This window comes from Periophthalmus magnuspinnatus, chromosome 18, assembly GCF_009829125.3.
Source record: "Periophthalmus magnuspinnatus isolate fPerMag1 chromosome 18, fPerMag1.2.pri, whole genome shotgun sequence".
In the NCBI taxonomy this organism is placed as follows: Eukaryota; Metazoa; Chordata; class Actinopteri; order Gobiiformes; family Gobiidae; genus Periophthalmus; species Periophthalmus magnuspinnatus.
Genome location: NC_047143.1, coordinates 2210220 through 2233025, shown reverse-complemented (window position 1 = coordinate 2233025; position 22806 = coordinate 2210220). Strand labels below are relative to the sequence as shown.

The following is a 22806-nucleotide window of genomic DNA, read 5'->3' as shown; positions in this document are numbered from 1 at the left end:
CGGTGAAATTGAGTTTGACGCCTCTGCTCTAAATATTTAAATTTTTCCACAAAGTCTATGGGAAAAATGACTGGAAAATGTATTTTTTGCACCAGAGCGGACTCTAAAATGACTGTTGAGCTCCGTAAAACTCGTAAAGATCTTTATACAGTCAGTTTTAATTACGCTAATGACATCCCCAACACCGCTCGCGTGAGGTTTGCAGATAATAATGATCAAACTGATGGACTAGCTAACATTTGCCTATTGATACGAGGTTGAACTTTGACCCCGGTGTAGAAACAGTTGAAAAATTGCTTGTATTTACTGAAGCGGATCCGCAACCCACGGTTTAAACGAGGCCACAGCCGCTGATAAAGACCTCACATGTTTTTAAAGACCGGTTTAAACTTAAGAACGTTTCACAACAAGAGATTATATTTCTAAAAAACTATGCCACACGTTTGTCTCCATTCATTTAATTCCAGGCAAAATCTGTACCACATGCACTTTGTTCCTTTCGCCCCCGTTCGTTCGTGTTTGTTTAGTCCGAGTTGGAGCGTTTAACCGTAAAACTCCTCCCATCAAATCAACGAGGACACGGTATCGATTGATCGGTGACGTCACGACCCCAGAGCTTCAATATCTCTCAATCCGTTGACGCTAAAAGGAACTATTTGTGCGCTACAGTCAAAATTGGATTATAATTTTGTTCTTTTTTTTGTAATTTTTTTTGTAGATGTGGAGCTGAAACATGTGGGTCATGATGAGACGAGGAGGTTTGTTTCTGCTGGTGCTGCTGGTGCTTCAGACTTTATCGGTAAGGAAACTTATTCTGGTGAGTCTTTTCAACTTATTTAGACGTTCTTAAGTTTTAGATCTTTAATTTTGAGTCCAGATTAGATTTAGTTTGGTCTGGATTTCTTAGTTGTTTTTTTTTTACTGAGGGCTGCATCTTGAAACATATTCGAAGAGGAGTGTTGTACATTTGACATAGTTTTGACGCCACCACCGTACGCCACGTTTTAATAAAGCTCGGAATGTTAATTTTAAGTCTGTTTCAAGATAAAATGTGATATTATTGAGGTTATAGCACTAGAAATTCTTACATTGCTGAGAAAACGTCTGTATGATCAATTGGGCCACATCAGCTGAAGGTCTGACGGCCAATAAAAATGGTCTGAGGGTCGCATTTGGCCCCAGGGCCGTAGTTTGGACACCCCTGACCTAAAAGAAATAGACCTGATACTCGATACTACGTCCTGTGAATGTGACTTTTTTTTTTTTTTTTTTAATATCGCCATCTAATCAAATGAGTGCCTGGTTTTCGATACTAGTTTCGGTATCGATTAGTATGTGTTGTAACCGGTGGGGTTGGGAGGATCAAAGACGTGCAGATTTACAGTGTTTATTTACAAAACGGTGAAATTCAGTTCAAACACAATAATTAATCCAGCGGGGAACAGGAGCCAGAGTCCAGGGCAGGATCAAGGAGCGGAGCGCGTGGTACGGCGCCGGAGCGAGGTGCAGAGGAGGAGCCGGGATCTGGGAACGTGGGCCACAGAGGCAAAGGCCAGTGGACCAGAGCCAGGGAAAGGAGCAGGATGCAGGGTGAGGTCCAGGGGCGTAGTGAGCAGGAGACAAGGTGAAACAGCACCATACCAGGTCGGGGAAGCCAGGCGGGAGCGGAGCCGGGAGTGCGGGAGCTGGAGCAGCGCAGGAGACAGGGAAGAGCACACAGGGAGACAAAACACGAACAGAATACACGCATCATGACGGTATGTCTGTGTAATCCCTCAGTCATCCAGGTCTGATCCATCGCAAAAAGACAAAAAGACAAAAAGTTGTAGGAGTGAAGACGTTTCGCAGCTTGTTCTGGTCAGATTACTCCTGGACACTGCCTTATATCTGTCTGAAGGGAGGAGCTAACTACACCTCAATGACGCTATTCAACCTTTAACAGTAGGAGAACAATAGTAGGGCCATTAAAGGTTGAATAGGGTCATTAAAGCTGAAACTGGAGACAATAGCCGTTTACAGTTTCAGTGTAGTTAGCTCCTCCCAGTGTCCAGCAGAAATCTGACCAGAACTGAAGAAGCAGCAGCGAAACGTCCTCAGTTCTACAACGATTTGCCCAGTTGACAGATTTAAACTTCGTCTTTTGCTACCGATCGGTATCTGCTTTTGCCAACCCTAGATGTTCCATTGGTAATTTTCTGAACTCTTCCATTTTAGACGTCATCATTTTATTTTTTTTTTACATTTCTTGTATGTTTTAGTACTGCTTTAAGATTGGTCTTTTGTTGGTTTAGAGCAGGGGCGTCAAACTCAAGTTCACCGAGCGCCACATCAGCAAAATGGTTCATCACAAATTTGCAAAGATATTAAAAAAATAAATGTCTGTGTCTGTGTATCTCCTGTGAAACTGAAATTTTAAGACAGTCATACATTTAAGTTTATCCTGTCGCGGGCCACATAAAATGACATGGCGGGCCAGATTTGGCCCCTGGGCCTTGAGTTTGACACATGGGGCTTAGATGATGGTTTAGACTCATCCTGCGTTTATCACATTTCAAGTTCCATATTTTCCGGACTATACGTCGCTCTGGAGTATAAGTCGCATCAGCAAAAAATGCATAATAATTAAGAAAAAATATATATAAGTCACATTTTTTGAGGGAAGTTTATTTTACAAAACCTGAGACTAAGAACAGACATTTTATCTTTAAAGTTAATTATAATAGTCACAATAAAACAGAGAACAAAACGCTGACGTAACACAAAGACAACAAACTGAACACGTGTCTGGTTTGTTAACGTAAGATATTAACAGTTAATCAGATAAATAAATCAGAAAAAAACAAGTTTACCGTCGAGTATAAGTCGCACCCCCGGCCAAACTATGAAAAAAAAGTGCGATTTATAGTCCGGAAAATATGGCACGTACAAAACCATTCTCCACAGACTTGACCTATAACTTGGCTTCACGGTGACAGATACGTTTAATGCCATACTGTGGAAAATTCCAGGCAAAGCAACAACTTTTCAACAGAGCCAGCCGCCGGAAATGTTACACCTGTGCACCTGTGTTTATTGATTATTGTAAATTGTGGTAAGTAATGGTATTAATCGTGGATGTTGTTTCTTTTAGGCGAGCCCCCCGGAGTCGTCTAAGATCACACAAATAAGACAAACGCTGATGTTTAATCCGATCCGATACGTCCCAGTGCAAGACGATGGGTACGTGGGCTCAAGGGAATGTTTAAATCAGAGGTAAGACTCGTTCAAATCTAACGCTGTCCTCAAGTAAAAATCGTTTCTGTACTGTTCCTGTCACACTGTAAAATACACGACCTCCACCTTTTTACTGAGAAGAGGACACAGGCTAACCACTCTGCCGCTCTCTCGTCCCGTAGCCACACCCATAAGTCGTGCGCTCTGGTGTTCTGTCGTCCCTGGGAGCGCTGCGTGGACGGGGCGTGTCACTGTAAACCTCCGTACCTCTGCCCCAGTAAAAACGTCACGAGCGTTTGTGGACGGAATAAACGAGTCTACAGATCGTACTGCCACGTAAGTCCCGCACGATTCAGGTTTGCACCGACGATTACTTATTTTTTTAGATCATCTTTGCTGTCCGAAAATCTATATTTGGCCGATATAGTGAGGAAAAAAGATCATCGTTACATCAAAATGACTCAAATACTCATAACGTGATGTAGCTGGTGTCTATTTCCTGTAAGTGGTGCCATTTTCAGGACGTCTGACCGTTCAGTAAAATGTCTAACTATCGGCCAAACACACCTATTAATTTACAGTTTCTACTCGTTGGCTCAGTCTGTTGAACTACACTGAGGTCGACTCTACATAAAAGAGCGCTGACCACAGACCGCCGCTCTAAAAGCACTTCAACCAGGAGGTGTAGGTTCAGTAGCAGCAGGATGAGTGCGGCGTGAATGTGGTCAACCTCGGGCCGACCTACACCGTCCACTGATTTGGGGAAAAAACAAAACAAACACAGTGGGATATTTGTATGAATGGAGGCTGCAGAGCTGATGTTTGACACGTTCGTCTGACGAGGTAATGTGGACTGACTTAACCTCCTGAGACTCCAGCTCTTGCGTCGCTTTATTCATTTCTCTTTGTTATTTGTTCTGATTGGGACCTGTTGAGTCTAAATACAAATAATTATCTTTTTACATTATGTAGTTTCTGAGAAAAAATTATGTAAATCAAATGTCCTCATATGTGACATTTGACTCATTTTGATAAAACATTTGAATAATGATTTGCAAAAACTATTTATTAAGACCCTGAAAACAGCAACATTTGTCCTGAGTAAAAACAAAATGAGAAACAACAATTGTGCCTCTTGGAACAAAGTGTCTCATGTGAAGAGACAAGAGCAGGAAGAAAAACAAAAAAAATAAAATAAAATAAAATATTCTAAACATTCTACACTGTTAAAAATATGAATATATATAATACATTTACATTGTTGTTGTTCTTGTTGCTGTTATTCTTCATCTAATAATTTGCACTGTGGCCTAGACAAGCCAAAAACGTCTTGTCCACATATGAGGACGTCAGGTCTCAGGAGGTTAATATCAGTCTCCAGAAGGAGCCTCGTCTCCTCAGGCTTCAGTCTGCGCAGGTGAGCCCGGGTCTGTCTGCGCAGGTGAGCCCGGGTCTGTCTGCGCAGGTGAGCCCGGGTCTGTCTGCGCAGGTGAGTCCGGGTCTGTCTGCGCAGTTGCCTCTGTACTCGTCACAGTGTATTTAGCCACAGGTGAAAGAAAAGACCACCACCTCCAGGGGCAGTGTGTGTGTGTGTGTGTGTGTGGGGTGTGTGTTTGTTTCTGTTGCTTGCATCACAGATCGTCCGAAACGTAAAGTCAGAAGGGTTTAATGAGTTTCGCACAGGTAAAGTGAACAGTGAAGCAGTGGACTCTACAGGAGGTTTGAGAGTCCTGGATGTTTAGAGTTCACTGAGTGCACGTTTGTGAAGGAGGATCCTCTTCTGGGCGGCGGAGCGTTTTTATCTCCGTGAGCTCCCACACAGCGGCAGGTCCACAGGAACTCACCGCGTCCTTGACTCCGAGCATCAACTCTGTATTTTATGTGTCTGTATTTGACCGATATCACGTGTTATTAACAGTAGCATTAGTACATCGAGATAGAAGTTTAAATACGTTTGGAGATCAGCTGATGATTTGGGTCTGAGGATGGAGTTATAAATAGAACATAGATGACGTCTAAGGCCCCCATTCCTGTCCAAAAAGGATTGTCTTTCCACACAAAAACTGCTTCTTTAACTCCTCTCTCAAACATTTCTTCTCTTTGGCAAAGATCTGTGCCTCGCTATCTTCAGAGGAGTGGCTTCGGGATGGAGACGCACAGCCGACTGAGGTCCCGAGCAGCTCTTTCCCTAATCGATTTTCTTGGTGCTCTTTTAGGCAATGGCTTCCACTTGTCGAAACCGCAGCCCGATAGTGTCGCATTTTGCAGAAACCTGTTTACGTGAGTTTGAACGTCTCTTTATACAGTAGATGTGTAAGAATGGACAAAGTTTTATGTTATGGATTTAATGTTTTATCCTTGTTGTTGCCAGTTTCAAAGCTGAAATCCCGTTGGCTTAAACCTAAAACGCCACTCTCTGATCTGAATCGCCGCTTCCTAAACCCAAGCGGCTGTAGCCAATCATGAATCAGACTGAATCGAGATATTTTAACATATTTTTTGATATAAATGTTGTTTGTGTCCAAAGCGGAGCATCAGATCTACAACAGCACTGAAGACGCACGGACACATGTGATCACTCTGGACGTCCCAAACCCCCTGAACCCTGAGACCGCAGACAGGAAGTTCATCTGTGGGTCTTCCTGGAACATGGCGGCTGCAAATGTTTACTGCAGAGAACGAGGACATCTACTGTGAGGAAACTGGACATGGCTAAGAACTGAAACTAACCCCAAGAAACAAACAGAAACGATCCACTAATGAACCTTTAGTTGCGTAGACTAGATCGTTGGGCGCAAAGAGTCACCAACGAAGCTTAATTTAATGTCTTATAAATCTAAACGAACACTATTCACTAACACAAGAGACATATTTAAGACACCAGAGACAGTGAGACGAGGAAGTGTGAACAGACGACACAGAGACAGACTGGTCAGTTAAAGCCCAACGCTGTACGGAAAGAGCACGAGAAAGAAAAAGTGAAATAAATGTGTTCACTATTTTAGAAAAAAAGTTCAGACATTTTCCTTGTCTCTCTGTTTCACGGTTTCTCTGTGTTCAACATCGTGCATTATTTAATCAAATGTGTGGATGAACTTATGAATCTATGATGCAATTTAGAGACTATGATGTAATTAAATCTCTGTTCATGGATGTAATGAAACTTTAGCACTGCTGCCATGGTAATTAACAATGCAAAACAAAAATGAATATTACACCAGACAGCAGAAGCAGAAACCCAAGAAGTGACGTCTGGTATTGGGCAGTGCAGCCAATGCAGTAGTAGTAGTAGTAGCAGTAGCAGTAGCAGTAGCAGTAGCAGTAGCAGTAGTAGCAGTAGCAGTAGCAGTAGCAGTAGTAGCAGTAGCAGTAGCAGTAGCAGTAGCAGTAGCAGTAGCAGCAGCAGCAGCAGCAGCAGCAGCAGCAGCAGCAGTAGCAGTAGCAGCAGCAGCAGTAGCAGTAGCAGTAGCAGTAGCAGCAGCAGCAGCAGCAGCAGCAGCAGCAGCAGCAGTAGCAGTAGCAGTAGCAGCAGCAGCAGCAGCAGCAGCAGCAGCAGCAGCAGCAGCAGCAGCAGCAGCAGCAGCAGCAGCAGCAGCAGCAGCAGCAGCAGCAGCAGCAGCAGCAGCAGCAGCAGCAGCAGCAGCAGCAGCAGCAGCAGCAGCAGCAGCAGCAGCAGTAGCAGCAGTAGCAGTAGCAGTAGCAGTAGCAGCAGCAGCAGCAGCAGCAGCAGCAGCAGCAGCAGCAGCAGCAGCAGCAGCAGCAGCAGCAGCAGCAGTAGCAGCAGCAGCAGCAGCAGCAGCAGTAGCAGTAGCAGTAGCAGTAGTAGTAGCAGTAGTAGCAGCAGTAGTAGCAGCAGTAGTAGCAGCAGTAGTAGTAGTAGTAGTAGCAGTAGCAGTAGCAGTAGCAGTAGCAGTAGCAGTAGTAGTAGCAGTAGTAGCAGCAGTAGTAGTAGTAGTAGTAGCAGTAGCAGTAGCAGTAGCAGTAGTAGGGTAGCAGTAGCAGTAGGCAGTAGTAGTAGCAGTAGTACGCAGTAGTAAGTAGTAGTAGTAGTAGCAGTAGCAGTAGCAGTAGCAGTAGCAGTAGCAGTAGTAGTAGTAGTAGTAGTAGCAGTAGTAGCAGTAGCAGTAGTAGTAGTAGTAGTAGTAGCAGTAGTAGCAGTAGCAGTAGCAGTAGCAGTAGTTGTAGCAGTAGTAGCAGTAGCAGTAGCAGTAGCAGTAGCAGTAGTAGTAGCAGTAGTAGCAGCAGTAGTAGTAGTAGTAGTAGCAGTAGCAGTAGCAGTAGCAGTAGCAGTAGTAGTAGTAGTAGTAGTAGTAGCAGTAGTAGCAGTAGCAGTAGTAGTAGTAGTAGTAGTAGCAGTAGTAGCAGTAGCAGTAGTAGTAGTAGTAGTAGTAGCAGTAGTAGCAGTAGCAGTAGCAGTAGTAGTAGTAGTAGTAGTAGTAGTAGTAGTAGTAGCAGCAGCAGCAGCAGCAGTAGCAGTAGTAGTAGTAGTAGTAGTAGTAGTAGTAGCAGCAGTAGTAGTAGTAGTAGTAGCAGTAGCAGTAGCAGTAGCAGTAGCAGTAGTAGTAGTAGTAGTAGTAGTAGTAGCAGCAGCAGCAGCAGCAGTAGCAGTAGTAGTAGTAGTAGTAGTAGTAGTAGTAGTAGTAGTAGTAGTAGTAGTAGTAGTAGCCAACAGTTTTCCCCCTTTCATTAAAACTGCACCGTAAACGCTCATATTGATCACAAGTTCCTGAAAATATATATTATTTTACATCTATTTTATTATTTTTCTTGACTTTTCAGACAATCTTTAAACTTTTTTGGCAGGATCTACACTTTAAATATTTCAGCAAAGCAACAGTTACAGCAAACAGAGACAAACAAGCGGCTCTTCTAGAAAAGTTACATCGTGCATCTTTAACTCGTTCATTTATTTTTTTTGCAGAGGTGCACAGAGAGCTGATAAAGCCCGTCCCCCCGTCCCGAGGAGAAGGTCCCGGGAGACGTCTGTCCCACAGAGCTGTGTCCATGTTCAGTGTGAGGGTTTGGAGAATAATCTGGGAGAATGTGCCCTCCTCAAAAACACGGACATGGAACAAAAAGTAGCGAAGGCAAACTGCTACTCAGGCCCCGTCAAAGGTAAACGGATTTTTATTGTTTTGAAAATGCTTTAGTTGCCAAAAAACATCAGGTTTGTCACGTTGTTGTGTGCAGTTTCATGTCAAGTGTTTGTTTATTTATGGAGATTTGGACAGAATCTTACAGCTGACCGTTCAGAGGGTTTGATCAGGGCCCAGGAGAGATCACTAGATTACTCAAACACGCACGGGAGACATTTTTTCTTGAACTTTCAGACCACCCAACGCCTCCTGTGGCTCGTTTGTTCGCACACTGTACTGCGATGGTTCTTATCTTATCCCGCGTGTTTTTTTGTGTTCCAGGCTGCGACTTCGATTGCGCAAACTCCAAGTGTATTTTCCGGGAGCAGGCGTGCGACGGCGTCAACGACTGCGGGGACCAAAGCGACGAGATGTGCTGCAGAAGTACATGTTTTTATTAATGATTTGAGTTTGGTTTAATTGGCTCTGTGCTCAGTGGAGTTAGTTCTAATCAAAGGGACAGAAAGTGACCGTCCGACCGGCAAGACACTTTACCAGTTTTGCCAATGTATGAAAAAACTCTGCCTGGATAAAAAAAAAAAAAGGTCAAACACGCTAATATTTGGTTGTTCCGCCTTTAGCTTTGATCGTTCTCTGTGTCGTTGTTTCAATTTCTCTTCTCCAACGTCACAGATTTATTTCCGTCCAGTTGCTTTAATGTTTCTCCTGTTTCATTGATGTTGGTCGAGTCTGACGCTGCAGCTTCTCCAGAACAAAGATTCTCACTGGGGTTAAGGTCTGGACTCTGTGGACGATCCATGTGTGAAAATGACGTCTCTGTCTCTCTCTCTGCTTCTCCTTCTCGCTCTTCCTCTCTCTTTCTATGCATCTCTCTCTCTGTCTCTCTCTTTCTGTTTCTCCCTCTCTGCTTCTCGTTCTCTATCTCCCTCCCCCCCTCTTTCTCTCTCTCCCTCTGTCTCTTCCTCTGTCTTTCTGCTTCTCTCTCTTTGTTTCTCTTTCTCGCTCTGCCGCCCTCTCTCTCCCTCTCTGCTTCCATTTCTCTCTCCCTCCCTCTCCTGCTTTCTCTCCCTGTGCATCTCTCTCCCTCCCTTTCTTCCTCTCTTTCTGTCTCTCTCTCTGCTTCTCTTTGTCTCTCCCCTCTCCCTCTCAGCCTCCCTTTGTCTCTCTTCTTCTCCCTCTCTCTCCATCTCTCTCTCTTCTTCTCCCTCTCAGCCTCCCTTTCTCTCTTTTTTTCTCCCCCTCTTTCTGTCTCTCTCTCTGCTTCTCTTTCTCTCTCTTCTTCTCCCTCTCAGCCTCCCTTTCTCTCTTTTCTTCTCCCCCTCTCTCTGTCTCTCTCTCTGCTTCTCTTTGTCTCTCCCTCTCAGCCTCCCTGTCTCTCTCTTCTTCTCCCTCTCTCTCTGTCTCTCTCTCTTCTTCTCCCTCTCTCCCTGTCTCTCTCTTCTTCTCCCTCTCTCCCTGTCTCTCTCTTCTTCTCCCTCTCTCCCTGTCTCTCTCTTCTTCTCCCTCTCTCCCTGTCTCTCTCTTCTTCTCCCTCTCTCCCTGTCTCTCTCTTCTTCTCCCTCTCTCCCTGTCTCTCTCTTCTTCTCCCTCTCTCCCTGTCTCTCTCTTCTTCTCCCTCTCTCTCTGTCTCTCTCTCTTCTTCTCCCTCTCTCCCTGTCTCTCTCTTCTTCTCCCTCTCTCCCTGTCTCTCTCTTCTTCTCCCTCTCTCCCTGTCCCTCTCTTCTTCTCCCTCCCTCCCTGTCTCTCTCTCTTCTTCTCCCTCTCTCCCTGTCTCTCTCTCTTCTTCTCCCTCTCTCCCTGTCTCTCTCTCTTCTTCTCCCTCCCTCCCTGTCTCTCTCTTTCACACTTTGAGTCCGTTGAATCCTGACATTATCATCTCTGAATCTGCCCGTGTCGTCAGGGAAGAAAAACTCCACTGCTGTAATAACCTGGTCATTCAGTTTATTCTGCTGACCTCATTCTGCTGAACCTCGACTGGACCAACTGCAGGAGACTCAGACCTATGTGTTTAGTTAAATCCAGGTGGTGACTTTTTTTTTGTCCAGGCAGAGTATAAATGAATGTGATTGTGCTCAGAGGACACAGGTGTAAACTGAAGTGTCTCTATCATCAATACAGAATAAAAACACATACAGGTCCATGGACTTCCTGTTCAAAACTCGAGAACTGATATGACACATTTCATTTATGTGATTTTACTGGAGAAAAACTGATACAATTATAAACTTTATCACTAGACATGACAAAAGACGAAGTTTAAATCTGTCAACTGGACTAAAAGTTGTAGGAGCGGAGACGTTTGGCTGCTCATCCAAGCCCATTCTTCAGTTCCAGTTTCCAGTTTCAGCCTTAACGACCCTATTCGACCTGTCACGGTTTTGGTTATTGTTCTCTTTGTCCTTGTTTGCTTTGGGTTTGGGGATCGAGTTGTAGAGCGAGCTGTCGATTACTACACGAATCAAACCAAACACAACTCTGAGTGAGGTAATGATGAGGGAAATCTGTTAATACCAGGTTAAAAGCAACGTACGCCGTGCTGCATTCTCACGTCACACCAGTAGATGGCGTCTATGTTACCGCTGTCTGAAAGTGCGCCAGCTTTGGTTTCGCATCTGCCATCTACGGGTGAAAACGTCTAATAAACTTATAGATGGTAGCGTTAAATATTGATGGATTTATTGTTGGTTTATTCAGTTTTCGGTCTTGTTTCAGAGTGCAGAGGAGATGCGTTCAGGTGTAACTCGGGCGTGTGCATTCCCAGATCTGCGGTCGGCGACGGAGTGAGAGACTGTCTGGACGGAGGAGACGAAGTGGAAAAACTAAGTGAGATTATAATATTATTGTTTTTATACAGGACCATAGATTGTGTAATGAAGTGGACTCAACGAGGCTCCTTCCTTAGCAACGCTGTCAATCAAACCTGTTGCTAACGCTAACAGGAGTGACCTCGCGGAAAGAAGGCGCCGGATTTGTCTGTTATTAATGTTCATATTTTGAGTTACGGATACAATAGCGTAAATAAAAACCCGAGGATTATGTAGAGAGGGTTTATACGAACATTTAAGACCAAAATGACGAGTCTGACAGCAGCAGGTACAGAAAAAAAAAACAACAAAAAAACAAACAACTGAAAATAACAAAAAAAAACACAAAAAAGACAAAACTTTAAAATAGCTAAAAAATAAATAAATAAATAAACTCAAAATCACAAAAAACCCTCAATATAACAAATCATAAAATAAATAAATTTAAAATAAAAAACAAAAAACCTCAAAATAACTAAAAAAAACCCTCAAAATAACTCAAAAAATGAAGAAAATAAACAAAATAATAATAATTAATAAAATCAAGATAACAAAAAAAATAAAAATCAACAACTCAACAAAAAAAAACAACAAATCAAAATAGCAAAAAAAAAAAAAAAAAAAGAAAAAAAGATGAACCCAGGATCATGTAGAGGGTTAATACGAACATTTACAACCAAAATGACGAGTCTGAGAGCAGCAGGTACAGAAAAAAACAGAACAAAACAAAACTGAAAATAAATTTAAAAATTTAATTAATAAATAAACTCAAAATCACAAAAAAAAACCCGTCAATATAACAAATCATAAAATAAATAAATTTAACATAAAAAACAACAGAAACTCAAAATAACTAAACAAAACAACCTCAAAATAACTCAAAAAATAATAATGAATAAACTCAAGATAACAAAAAAAAAAAAAAAAACCCCGAAAAAAACAAAACTCAAAATAAACAACTCAACTAAAAAAAACAACAACTCAAAATAGCAAAACAAAAAAAAAAAGAAAAGATGGACCCAGGATCATGTAGAGGGTTAATACGAACATTTAAGACCAAAATGACGAGTCTGTCAGTTACAGAGAGTCGATGGAGCAGGAAGTTCACCCATGATCACCTCCTGTTTTTTAATTTTTTTCATTTATATAAACAGACTATGTACAAGACTGAATCAATATTATTTATTTTTCTTAAAGTGTGTTATGTCTTGTCGTTGTAGCAAAAAAAAGTTTAATCTACGCACTCAAAAATGAAATAAATTATCTTAAATAATTAATACAAACATTTGTTAAATAGAAAGTCCCAAAATCTGAATGATTTGCTTTTGATCTTCATAAATGAGTAAATATAGTCCAGTTATAATTGAGACTGTTTATTCTCCACAGAGCGAAATGAAACTGACTCCATGATGGACGACCGAAGTATGTACGAATTTATCTAAATCCTTTATCTAAATGTTCATAATAAGAAAAACAAAAAACATTGACATTGTTCACCACAAAAAACAGTGTTTTGAAATGTTAAGAAGATCATTTCGTGTTTGACATTAGAAAATATGTACTAAATGTGTATAAAATAATACAAATTGTGATTTGTCTTTCTGTTTTTTTCCTGCAGATTTCACCACTCCCAGAAATGGTAAGTTGCGTATTATTTTCCGATAGACATGCATGTAAAGCTGAACTGGAGAGAATGGTCTACCCTAAGACGACAATACTAACTTTTTTGTGTCCATGGGTAAAAAAAAAAAAAAAAGTGTGGAACTGCCTTATTTTTAATTGAAAAATGCTGTATTTTTTTTCATATTCCCTTTTTACTTTTTATGTTTTTTCTGAGTCAATGGTGGTTTGTAATTTTAAATAGTCCCTGATTTAAAAAAAAATTAATAAATAAATAAAAAAAATTGCAAAAAAAAAATAAAAAAATTGCAAAAAAAAAACAAAACGTGAAATTCAAAGGGCTGAGAATCTTAAAATAGGAAAGAAAATGGAAGAAAAACAACAACAAAACTTTACATTTTGTGAAATAAAAGTAATTTTCACTCAAATATTTCAAGATATTTCGAAGTAGATGCCACAGTTTGTTGTTTCTTAATAGACTTTGTGCAGCACTGCCAGCTGACAAAGTACAAGTAGTAAAGTACTGTGCTTAAGTAGAATATTTAGAGATCTGTACTTTAAGTGCATTTTACAGTGGGTATTTTTTACTTTTACTTCAGTACATTTGAGAGCAGTATCTGTACTTTCTACTCCACTACCAAATGGGACTGTTGCCATAACGATTGACAAAAAAATATATATCAAAATGGCTCCCCGGACACGTATTGAAAACAAAAAAAGGCCCAAGATATTTGAATGAAAAATAATTCATTTTACAACATTTTTTCCGTAACACTTTATAATAACTACATCTTAGCCTGAACGTCTTAATTCATAATGAACAAATAGTTTAGTTTTTTTTTAAGGATAGTGAGTAACTCCGTACTTAACATCCACACTCCTCACCTTAACGCCTTCATTAAGCAGGTACTGTATCTTTTGTCTTTTTTAGAGATCAGGTTGGGCAGACTGAACTTGGAGTCTTCGGTGAAATGTGGCGTTCCAAACATGGACATTGTGGATGACGAGGAGGTGGAGGACAGAGCAAGTGGCGGCCGTGTAAAGAGAGTGGTCGGAGGGGCGCCGGCCAGACCAGTGAGTGATGGAGGCGGACGAGTCGATGAACACAGGTCTTGTCAGCTGCAAAACCACTAAAAAAACATCTAAAGTTGACTCTAAAAATATATATTATGCTACGTTAGATTTAAAGCCAACATCTGAAAGAGAATTTTATTTTTTCCCCTCACCTCGACTTTGTTCACCTGTGCTCTTTGGTCTTATCAGTCTAATTACTTTCTTGCAAATATAGTAGATCAAGTTCAAATTAAATTATTTCCATTCCATATCCATCCATTTTCTTCTGCTTTATCGCCGCCGGGTCTCGGAGGCAGCGGTCAGAGTAGAGAAGTCCAGACGTTTCCTGTTCACAAACACTTCCTCCAGCTGTTTCAGGGCGATCTCGAGGTGTTACCAGACCAACTGAGAGACATAGTCCCTCCAGCGTGGCCTTAGGTGTTCCTCGGGACGTCTTCCAAGTGGGACATGCCGGGAACGTCTCTTAAGAGTGCAAAAGACTGGAGCTTCTTTGAGTTAAATGCTTGAATACGAACCTACGATGGATGTGGAACCTTATTTCGCTCGCCTTTTAAAGGATAAACTTGTTTCTTGGGATCGGTGTTGCAGCCCTCAACAGGATCACATGATGGTTCCTCGAGTGGACCAGGGACAACTCGACAGCGGGATGCGTGAGTCCAGGTGCCTCGCTGTGCCGCTTTCCTAGTGATAGGACTTGAACGGATCCACCCAGCGCCACAAGAGAAAATGCTTGCGCCTTGTCTCCTTGACCAGAATCGAGTCTCTAACTTTGACGTCGTGGAGGACAGTCTCAGCGGCGTTCTGCAGAAGACACAAGAGGGTTAAGTTCTTTACAGTAAAACCAAAACATTGTGATCGCACAAGGAGCTATGAGGACGTTCTCTTGGAGGTGGGTCCGGACCGAAGTTTGGACGTTTAGCCAAAAGGATTTCAAATGGACTCATGAGAACAAGAGGGAGGACTTTAACCTGGGAGAGTCCAGTGTTTTCACAGATCAAAAGTTTTCGTTTTTGGGTGCCATTTTCCTTTTCCACCATGTCTGCAGACTCAGGGTGATAATATTTATGCTTGCAGAGATCAGTTCTTAAAAATTCACCTGCTTCCTCAACTATTTTTTACCACAAAATGAGTTCCTTGATATCTTTTCAGCAATGCGCCCCTTTAACCACAGCGTGACTGGAAGCCTCAACGCGTCGTGACCAAAACATCGACTAAAGCCAAACAATACTTCTTACATTTGCACGGGGCTAGTCCAATAAAATTAATTTGGATGTGTTCAAACAGTCGCCGACAACGTGACGACTGATTTTAAAGGTTAATGTCAAAATGTTTCAACTTTATTCTCAGAGTGTAAAAGTGTAAAATCAAATTATTTTATGTTGATCTACAGTAATATTTCTGAATTATACATGAATCTACTCGAATTTTATACGTTAACACAACAAATGAGACAAATTCATGGACATGCAACATTTCATATCACTTACAACACCATAAATGTCTTTTAACTGTGTCATGCAGCACCAGATCCAGTGGCAGGTGGCGCTAGTGGACCTTGACCAAATTCACTGTGGAGGAGCGTACATCGGGGGCTGCTGGGTCCTCACGGCCGCTCACTGTGTCAGGTCAAAACATCAACGTATTTACCCACTGTGAATTAACAACGTTTACTGTTTATTTTATTTATTTTTTATTTCTTACAGGAACCAGCCCTCTGCTTTTAGGGTGAAGTTTTCTTTGTGGAAGAAGAACCGAGCGCAAGTCACAACTGACAATGTCCCGGTCCAAAACATCCACATCCACCCAAAGTAAATACGTTCAATTATCATGTTTCATTTTTTATTTTTTACTTCTAATGCTCTACCTTAAAGACACGATGACGTTTGTTTACAGTCGTCCATGTCAAACCCTGATCTCATCTCAAAAGCTTAGCAGACCCGGTCCTGGTCAGTACGAGTAGATGGGAGATACAATAGTAGTTTACCACTGTCAAATATGGATTTAATGAATAATGCACAAAACTGTAAAGCCACTTTGAGCGTCTGGAAAAGCGACTATAAGATTAATGAATGTTTAATGCATTCTAAGCTTTTTTTAATGAACTGGCTCCGGGTCTGCTTCATGCTGTTAGCGATGCCCCATTTAGCCGTTGTGCAGGTTTCAGAACAAACTTTAAAATCAATCTCCACTGCCCCCTGCAACATTACAATGAGGCAGAAACATTCATCTACAATGTCGCAGTGGCAATTTAGAATAAATGCAACCAAGTTTGCCGTAGAGATGGACCCATGTATCGACCTGATATTTGCAGTTTTTAGAGATTCGTCTATTGGCCTTAAATCTCCAGCACATACCGATATTTTGTTTTGGCCGACCTAAAGAATACAAACCTTTATTTGAGCACTTTAACGGGATGAGATAGTTGCACAAAACGTGACTAAATTGCTCTCTAGGACAAGGCTGTGAATGAGTTTGTAGTAAATTTAAATTAAATTATCAAAATAGTGTCTACACATTGGTCCAAAAATATTAGCGGACTTTATCAGCCATTGGTTGCTCTGGACTATCAAATTATAAACTTTTTGGCAGCACATTGACGCGTTCAAATACTGGCACTTTGCATTGGACTGGTATCGGTCGAATACCAGGTGCATATACATGATGTAATTATATACATGTTAACAATATTTTAGTGGAATCAGTAATGTTTTCAATATTTCTGCCCGTCTTTAGCTACAACGCTAAAACCTACGAGAACGACATCGCCCTGGTGGAGCTGATGAAGCTCCCGAACGAGAAAAAGTGTTTCCGTGACAACCCCGCGGTCCGTCCCGTGTGCGTGCCCTGGACCCCTCACCTGTTCCAGCCCAACCACACCTGCAGCATCTCGGGCTGGGGGCGCACCGCAGGTAAAACTCAGACAAGTAGTGATGGGAGGTGATAAAAAATACAGAATAAGATACTTTACTTTACCACGGATTGTGAAGCATAGTTACCAAAAACTTAAAATGTGGTAACCTCCATATAAAATGCACAAGGCTCTAATAAAACTGTACAAAATTAATATTTGTAGCTTATGTGAGACGATAAACTACATCAATACAAAAAGAGTTACACAAAACAGGAAATGCTGAATGGAAAAGTTAAATCTATTCAGAAGCCAAAACGCTAAAGGCTGTTCCATATTTTAGATCCTCTGACTTGTATGAAAATATATTGAAAGTCTACTCTACTATAAACAGTTTCTAGAGGTGAGTCTGGTTATTGCTTTGCCTGGAATGTTCCAAGGAAAAGCATTAAACATATATATTTTGCCTTGCAGTGAAATACACTTTTTTATCGCTCAAAAATACCTTGAAAAACATTCTTCCTGTAAGCAGGGTCACCTCTCCACAGATCTAACCTGTAATATTCCCCTGAACTGTCACCACCAGCATCTCTCCTCAAAGACAGCTACGTTTAATGCCATAGTCTGGAATATTCAAGCCGTAGCAATAACCTCTCCATAGAGACAGGTGGGTGGACCCTTTATAATCGCACCTGCTCTTGTTTTTAATGTTTTAAATCGACCTAAGTAGTTGTTTTTTGCTTTTTCTTTTGTATTGTTCTGTATTTTAAAGTCTGTTACTTTTATGGGGCACTTCCTGTATAAATAATAAAATTTATCTAATGTTGTAATAATTTAGCTAAAACTGGCTAATAATGAATTTAATGGTCGACGTGATATGCAGGTCCAGGTCTTTCAAATAAAAATCATGTACACACACATCTTCAGCCAAACTAGATGCATTCAATTAACATATTTACACCTGATGCCCTACCATAACAATATATCCTAGTTAATTTATCCACACATGAAACAAACAAAAAGAGTACACTGCCTCCTGACCTTTTGTGGCTGCGTTAAGTTAAATAAATCATTGGATACTGAATTATAGGTTCGGCATATGCAGGTCCAGTGCTTTCAAAATAAAAAAATAAAAAAATAAATAATAATAATAATAATATACCTTTACAATCTCAGTTAATTATGTTGTGTGTTTGCTGTTGTCAAACCTGAATGCCACAGAATATCTCAAGCCTGGAATGTTCCACAGTTCTTTTAAAATATCTTGAAGGACATGTATTCTTATTGGTCGTGGGGTCGCCTCTCTACAGATCTGACCTGTACTTATATGGAGGGGTCTGCATGTATCTAAATATGTGTATTTTTCCAGAGGGTAAAGCGGCCAAGGTCCTGCTGTGGGCCAAAGTCTCCCTGATCGCTGAGTGTGAGCGGTATTATGAAGATCGCTTCAAAGCAGGAATGATGTGCGCGGGTGAGTACGGAGCATCGACACCGGGAAAGAAAATGGACTTCATGAAATCTTTCTGTTGTATCTAAGGAAACAGTCACGTGGTAAAGCGACCGTTGAGTTGAAAGGCAAAGTCGATCGTTGTTACTCCTATGATCACGAGCTCCAGAGCAAGAGAAAAACGCACTGCAGACGAGAGTTTCAAGTGTCATTCTCTGTGCTTAGACTGCCCCCAGTGGATGAAATCAGTTTTGCAGTGAAATAAATTTGGTCTCAGAAATGTTCAGATGTTGGCAAAGTTTTATGAACTTAAAAACTGCGCAGAAGATCTTCCCGTGGATCATTATGTTTTAATTTGCACACTTTATATCACAATATTTACTTAAAACAACTTGGTAAAATAAAAATGTCCGCTGACGTTAGAAAACTGCAGCGTCCAATAGGAGCTGACGTCGCCGTAAACGTCGTCACGAACTCCGATGGACAGCTGCAGATCACGGATTAATTTTTTCGTTGGTGCCAAAATGACTACGCGACGCTGCTGAATCCTTCGCGTTTCACTGAGCAAGAAAATAAAACCGGAGCACGGAGTAAATACAGAGCGGTGGGCGTGTCCCGGTGGCGGGGGAGGAGTCTAAAGAAGACTCAAACCTGCAGGAATCGCTCCAAAAACAACTTCAAATGTGTAAATAAGAAGAGGAACAGCTGTCACGTGGTTAAAGGACGGATGGTTTAAAGCTGGCTGTGTCACAGGTGATCTGGACGGCTCTGTGGACTCGTGTCAGGGGGACAGCGGGGGACCCCTGGTGTGCGAGGACGAGCTGGGCGTGTCTTACCTGTGGGGCATCGTGAGCTGGGGAGACAAGTGCGGAGAGCCAGGCTTCCCTGGAGTCTACACGCAGGTAAGAGTCAGAATCATTCAGAGACGAAAACAAACTGCTATTTATAAGTTTCTGCTTGGGATTGTTTTAAAAAAAAACAACCCAAAAACATAACAATATAACCCAGTGTTTGTGATATTTTTCTTTTTGTAACCTTAAGTCTCTCCATAACTCGAATTTCTTCCACGATGTGCTTCCAGTTGCCGAGCGTAGGGGGCGTCTTTCTTTTCCCATTTGCGTGTAACGGCTTTTTTGATGCTGCCAGTAATATCTTGATTAAATAATAGTCCTTTTTTTAAGTGGTTTGCCCAAAATACATCGTTTTGCATGTTTTTTTGTAGCGTGTACCAAATATTTTCTCCATTTCTTTGCCCATAGTTTCCCAAAATTGTGACTCTTTCTTGCATAACCCAAATTATACTCCCACAGATCCATAGATAGTGATGCTTTTTATTTTTATTTTTTGGTGTGATGAAGCAGAAGATTCTCCAATTTGTTGAACTAGTTGAGGTTTTCTGCTTTGGACACATTTTATAACAAGTAATCATCACTTATTTCATCTTTAATTTAACCTCCTGAGACCTGGTGTCCTCATCTGTGGACAACACATTTTGGGTTGTTTAGGCCACAGTGCAAATTTTTTTGAAGAACAGCAACAAGAACATGTTTAATTTTGAATATTTCTAAGAGTTTAGAATATTTATTTTATTTTTATTTATTTTTTTGTATTATTTTTTTTATTGTATTTTAAGTAATTTATTTTTTATTACATTTTATTTTTATTTATTTTTATTTTATTTTTAAGTAAATTTTTCTTATTTTATTTTATTTAATTATTTTGTATTTTATTTTTATTGTATTTTAATTATTTATTTATTTTATTTTATTTTATTTTATTTTATTTTATTTTTATTTTTATTTAAAGGCATACGTCTTCCTGCTCCTGTCAGCAGCACAAATGAGACACATTGTTCCTAGAGGCACAATTGTTTCTCATTTAGTTTTTTACACAAAATGTCTGTGTTCAAGCTCTTAATAGTTTTTGCAAATAAAGTCCTGCAGGAGCTCGGGTCTCAGGAGGTTAATTTATCCCTAATATTTAACGATGTATTTTTCCCGTTGACCCCTAAACCTTTACACCATTTGGATATAATCTGTACACTCTTGTTCTAGTATCACAGTGATTGTATTTAATTCACTCGGGACGTCCGGTCTGATCACTTTTCGATAATAATCTCTCACTTGAAGACAGAAATCCCGATGTTCTAAATCAAATCTGTCATTTCAATTTCCTTTTGGGTCTAATACATATTTAATATCTAAAGTGGGACAAACGATCTACAACCACAAATTTAAACATAGCTGCTAAACTGGGCAGAACCTGGACGACTAAAGAAAAAGAGCAATCGGGCTGTAATCAGGGCAGTTCTGTGTAATGTCACCAACTACCGGACATTGCAGGGGTCACTGGAGCCAGGACGCGCTTAGATTTAGGCGTTTTTTGACCCCACAGCTGCAGATTTACATAGTTTGAGCTGCAGATGATGCCGTTAAAGCGCCGCACGCAGAAAAAGTGGATTTAGTGTTTAGTTTCACTTTCACACAGACGAGGAGCGGCTGATATTTATATTAAAATTAAAATTAAAATGCAGATTCTTGCGTCCAGTCGGTCATATAAATCACTGCGTTCTTCTTCTTGTTTCCAGGTGGCAGATTTCTTCGAGTGGATCCGATTTCAAGCTGGATGGCCCCTCGTCACACAATATAACTCGTGATCGTTTTAAAATGTTTGTAAAACTGTACGAGACCAAATAAAACTTCACTGACAGAAATATTTACCGTGACTTGTTCATGAATTGTCTTGATATTTCCTGTTATAACTGAATGGATAAATAAGGAGCAGAATTCAACCCCACGTCTCCCTCTGCTGGTGAAGAAGAGTTTTACAGTCGAGCATTTATTTGGTTATTAAATATTCACACACAAACCTTATGAAATACAGTTTTTACATGGACACACCAGAAATAATAAGACTTTAATTTCTTACTTTAATTAAAAACATTGAAAGAGACGTTCAATCAAATCATTTTATTTATTAAAAAAAAAACTGTAACATAAGAAATCTGTCCTCAACCTGCATTCAGAGATACTACTTTCACATATCGCTTCTGAATCTTCACATAATTTAGCTTAATTTAGCATAAACGCAGATGTAACTGAAGGTCAAAAGAGTTAAAGGTCGGGGGGTTACGGACAGATCAGTTTCTGTTTGTAGGTTCGCTCTGTTGACCTACAAACAGAAACTGAGGTGTTTACAGTTTCAGCGTCGTTAGCGCCTCCTTCAGACAGATACAAGACAATCTGACCCTCTGACGGATTTTATATTTTGCTTTTACTGAGGGATTACACAGATCTGCAGACATCTTGAATGAAAAAGTCTAGTTTATTGATTCAATAAGCTCACAAATGAAAGTACATACAGTGTATTTATACCATCAAAACAATCACGCCGGTTTAATAATAATAATAATAATAATACATTTTATTTATAACGCACTTTACATTTGAACAACAAATCTCAAAGTGCTACAGTGCAAAAAAAGACATTAAAAACAGAAGACAATTAGTGTAAAAGCAATAAAACAATAGTCTAATATAAGGTTTAGTCTAATACACCACTGGACGCACAAACAAGAGACACACTCACACGTAACAACACACAGTACTACGAAGGTCAGTCAAAAAGATCCATAACCAAACAAATACAGATTTAAGGTAAAGAAAGACAGGGACAAACTCAAGATTTACTGAAAAACTGTCTGCACCTGACGTGATCTTAAACACAAAATCTGGAACAACTCAAGCTTCATATTAAAAACATATGAGGAATTAAATTTGAAATAAAAGACACATTTTTAGCATTAATTTCTTAAAATAAATAAAATAAATAATGTCTCTCTCTGTGGCCTTTTTAAAGTTTTTATTTTATTTTTTTTATTGTTTATTTTTCCCCACAAGCCAAAAAAAAAAAAAAAAAAAAAAAAAAAAAAATTAAATAAAAATAAATAGATAAAAAATAATTTCAAACTGCCACCTGGAAACTAACTATTAACTATTAACAGTCGTTGCCTAAAAGTAGAAAAAGTGCACAGAGAAAACATATTCAAGCTCATTTTTCTACGCTCTGATTTGCTCATTGTCCTCGGCTGTGCTCTACTTCACTAGCAAAGCATTCTGGGATTTGTAGTATTAGTGGTGCACGTGCTGTACACCAGTGGGTCAGCTCTAATGCACATTTTATATAATCTCACGGGGCCAAATATGATGACATCACGGGCCAGATTTGACCCCCGGGCCTGAGTTTGACATGTGTGCTCTAAAATAAAACTTATATATTTACAATTATAATAACAGACAATGACGTTTGTTGTGACGTGTTTGTAGAAAATAAAGACAAAACTGAGGGAGCTGATCATTTTCCTGTTGTATCATGTGACCTGCTCGTGGATAAAATCAGGTAAATGATTTTTCTGCGACAATAACAGTTTGTTTTTCATTTTTTTCTTTCACTTTTCTCATGTGACTGAAAATAGTGTTTCCAGAGTTTATAAATGTCGGCCGATACACAGCTGAACTTTAACCCCGGTGTAGAAACAGTGGAAAAACTGCTTTTATTTACACTTAAATCCAGGACACAGCCTCTTACGTAATGTGCTGTGTGATGCAACTTGCTTAAAGGTGCACCATGTAACTTTTTTGAGTGCTTTTTCTAATGCTCCACAGTGTCAGCGGCATTAAACTTCAATCTGTGTCTCATTTGTTG

General features: G+C 40.3%; 1 protein-coding gene across 1 annotated transcript; it reads left to right on the top strand.

Annotated features, from left to right (window-relative positions):
- Positions 1-612: 612 nt before the first annotated feature.
- LOC117386647 (complement factor I-like) lies at positions 613-20819 on the top strand. Its single transcript, XM_055229103.1, has 17 exons — positions 613-799; positions 3131-3252; positions 3396-3549; positions 5430-5493; positions 5741-5906; positions 8135-8328; positions 8631-8732; positions 11022-11132; positions 12500-12535; positions 12732-12752; positions 13665-13807; positions 15329-15432; positions 15511-15615; positions 16541-16716; positions 18025-18126; positions 18856-19004; positions 20690-20819. Exons 1-17 carry the CDS (start codon positions 734-736, stop codon positions 20756-20758), a joined length of 1884 nt encoding a protein of 627 aa, XP_055085078.1. The 5' UTR covers positions 613-733; the 3' UTR covers positions 20759-20819.
- Positions 20820-22806: the final 1987 nt, after the last annotated feature.

Excerpts from the sequence above, each read along its gene's own strand:
- LOC117386647 (XM_055229103.1), top strand. The coding sequence starts at position 734 with ATGTGGGTCATGATGAGACGAGGAGGTTTGTTTCTGCTGGTGCTGCTG. Across the intron at positions 11,133-12,499 it reads AGACGAAGTGGAAAAACTAA|AGCGAAATGAAACTGACTCC; the intron begins GTGAGATTATAA and ends TATTCTCCACAG. Across the intron at positions 15,433-15,510 it reads ACGGCCGCTCACTGTGTCAG|GAACCAGCCCTCTGCTTTTA; the intron begins GTCAAAACATCA and ends TATTTCTTACAG.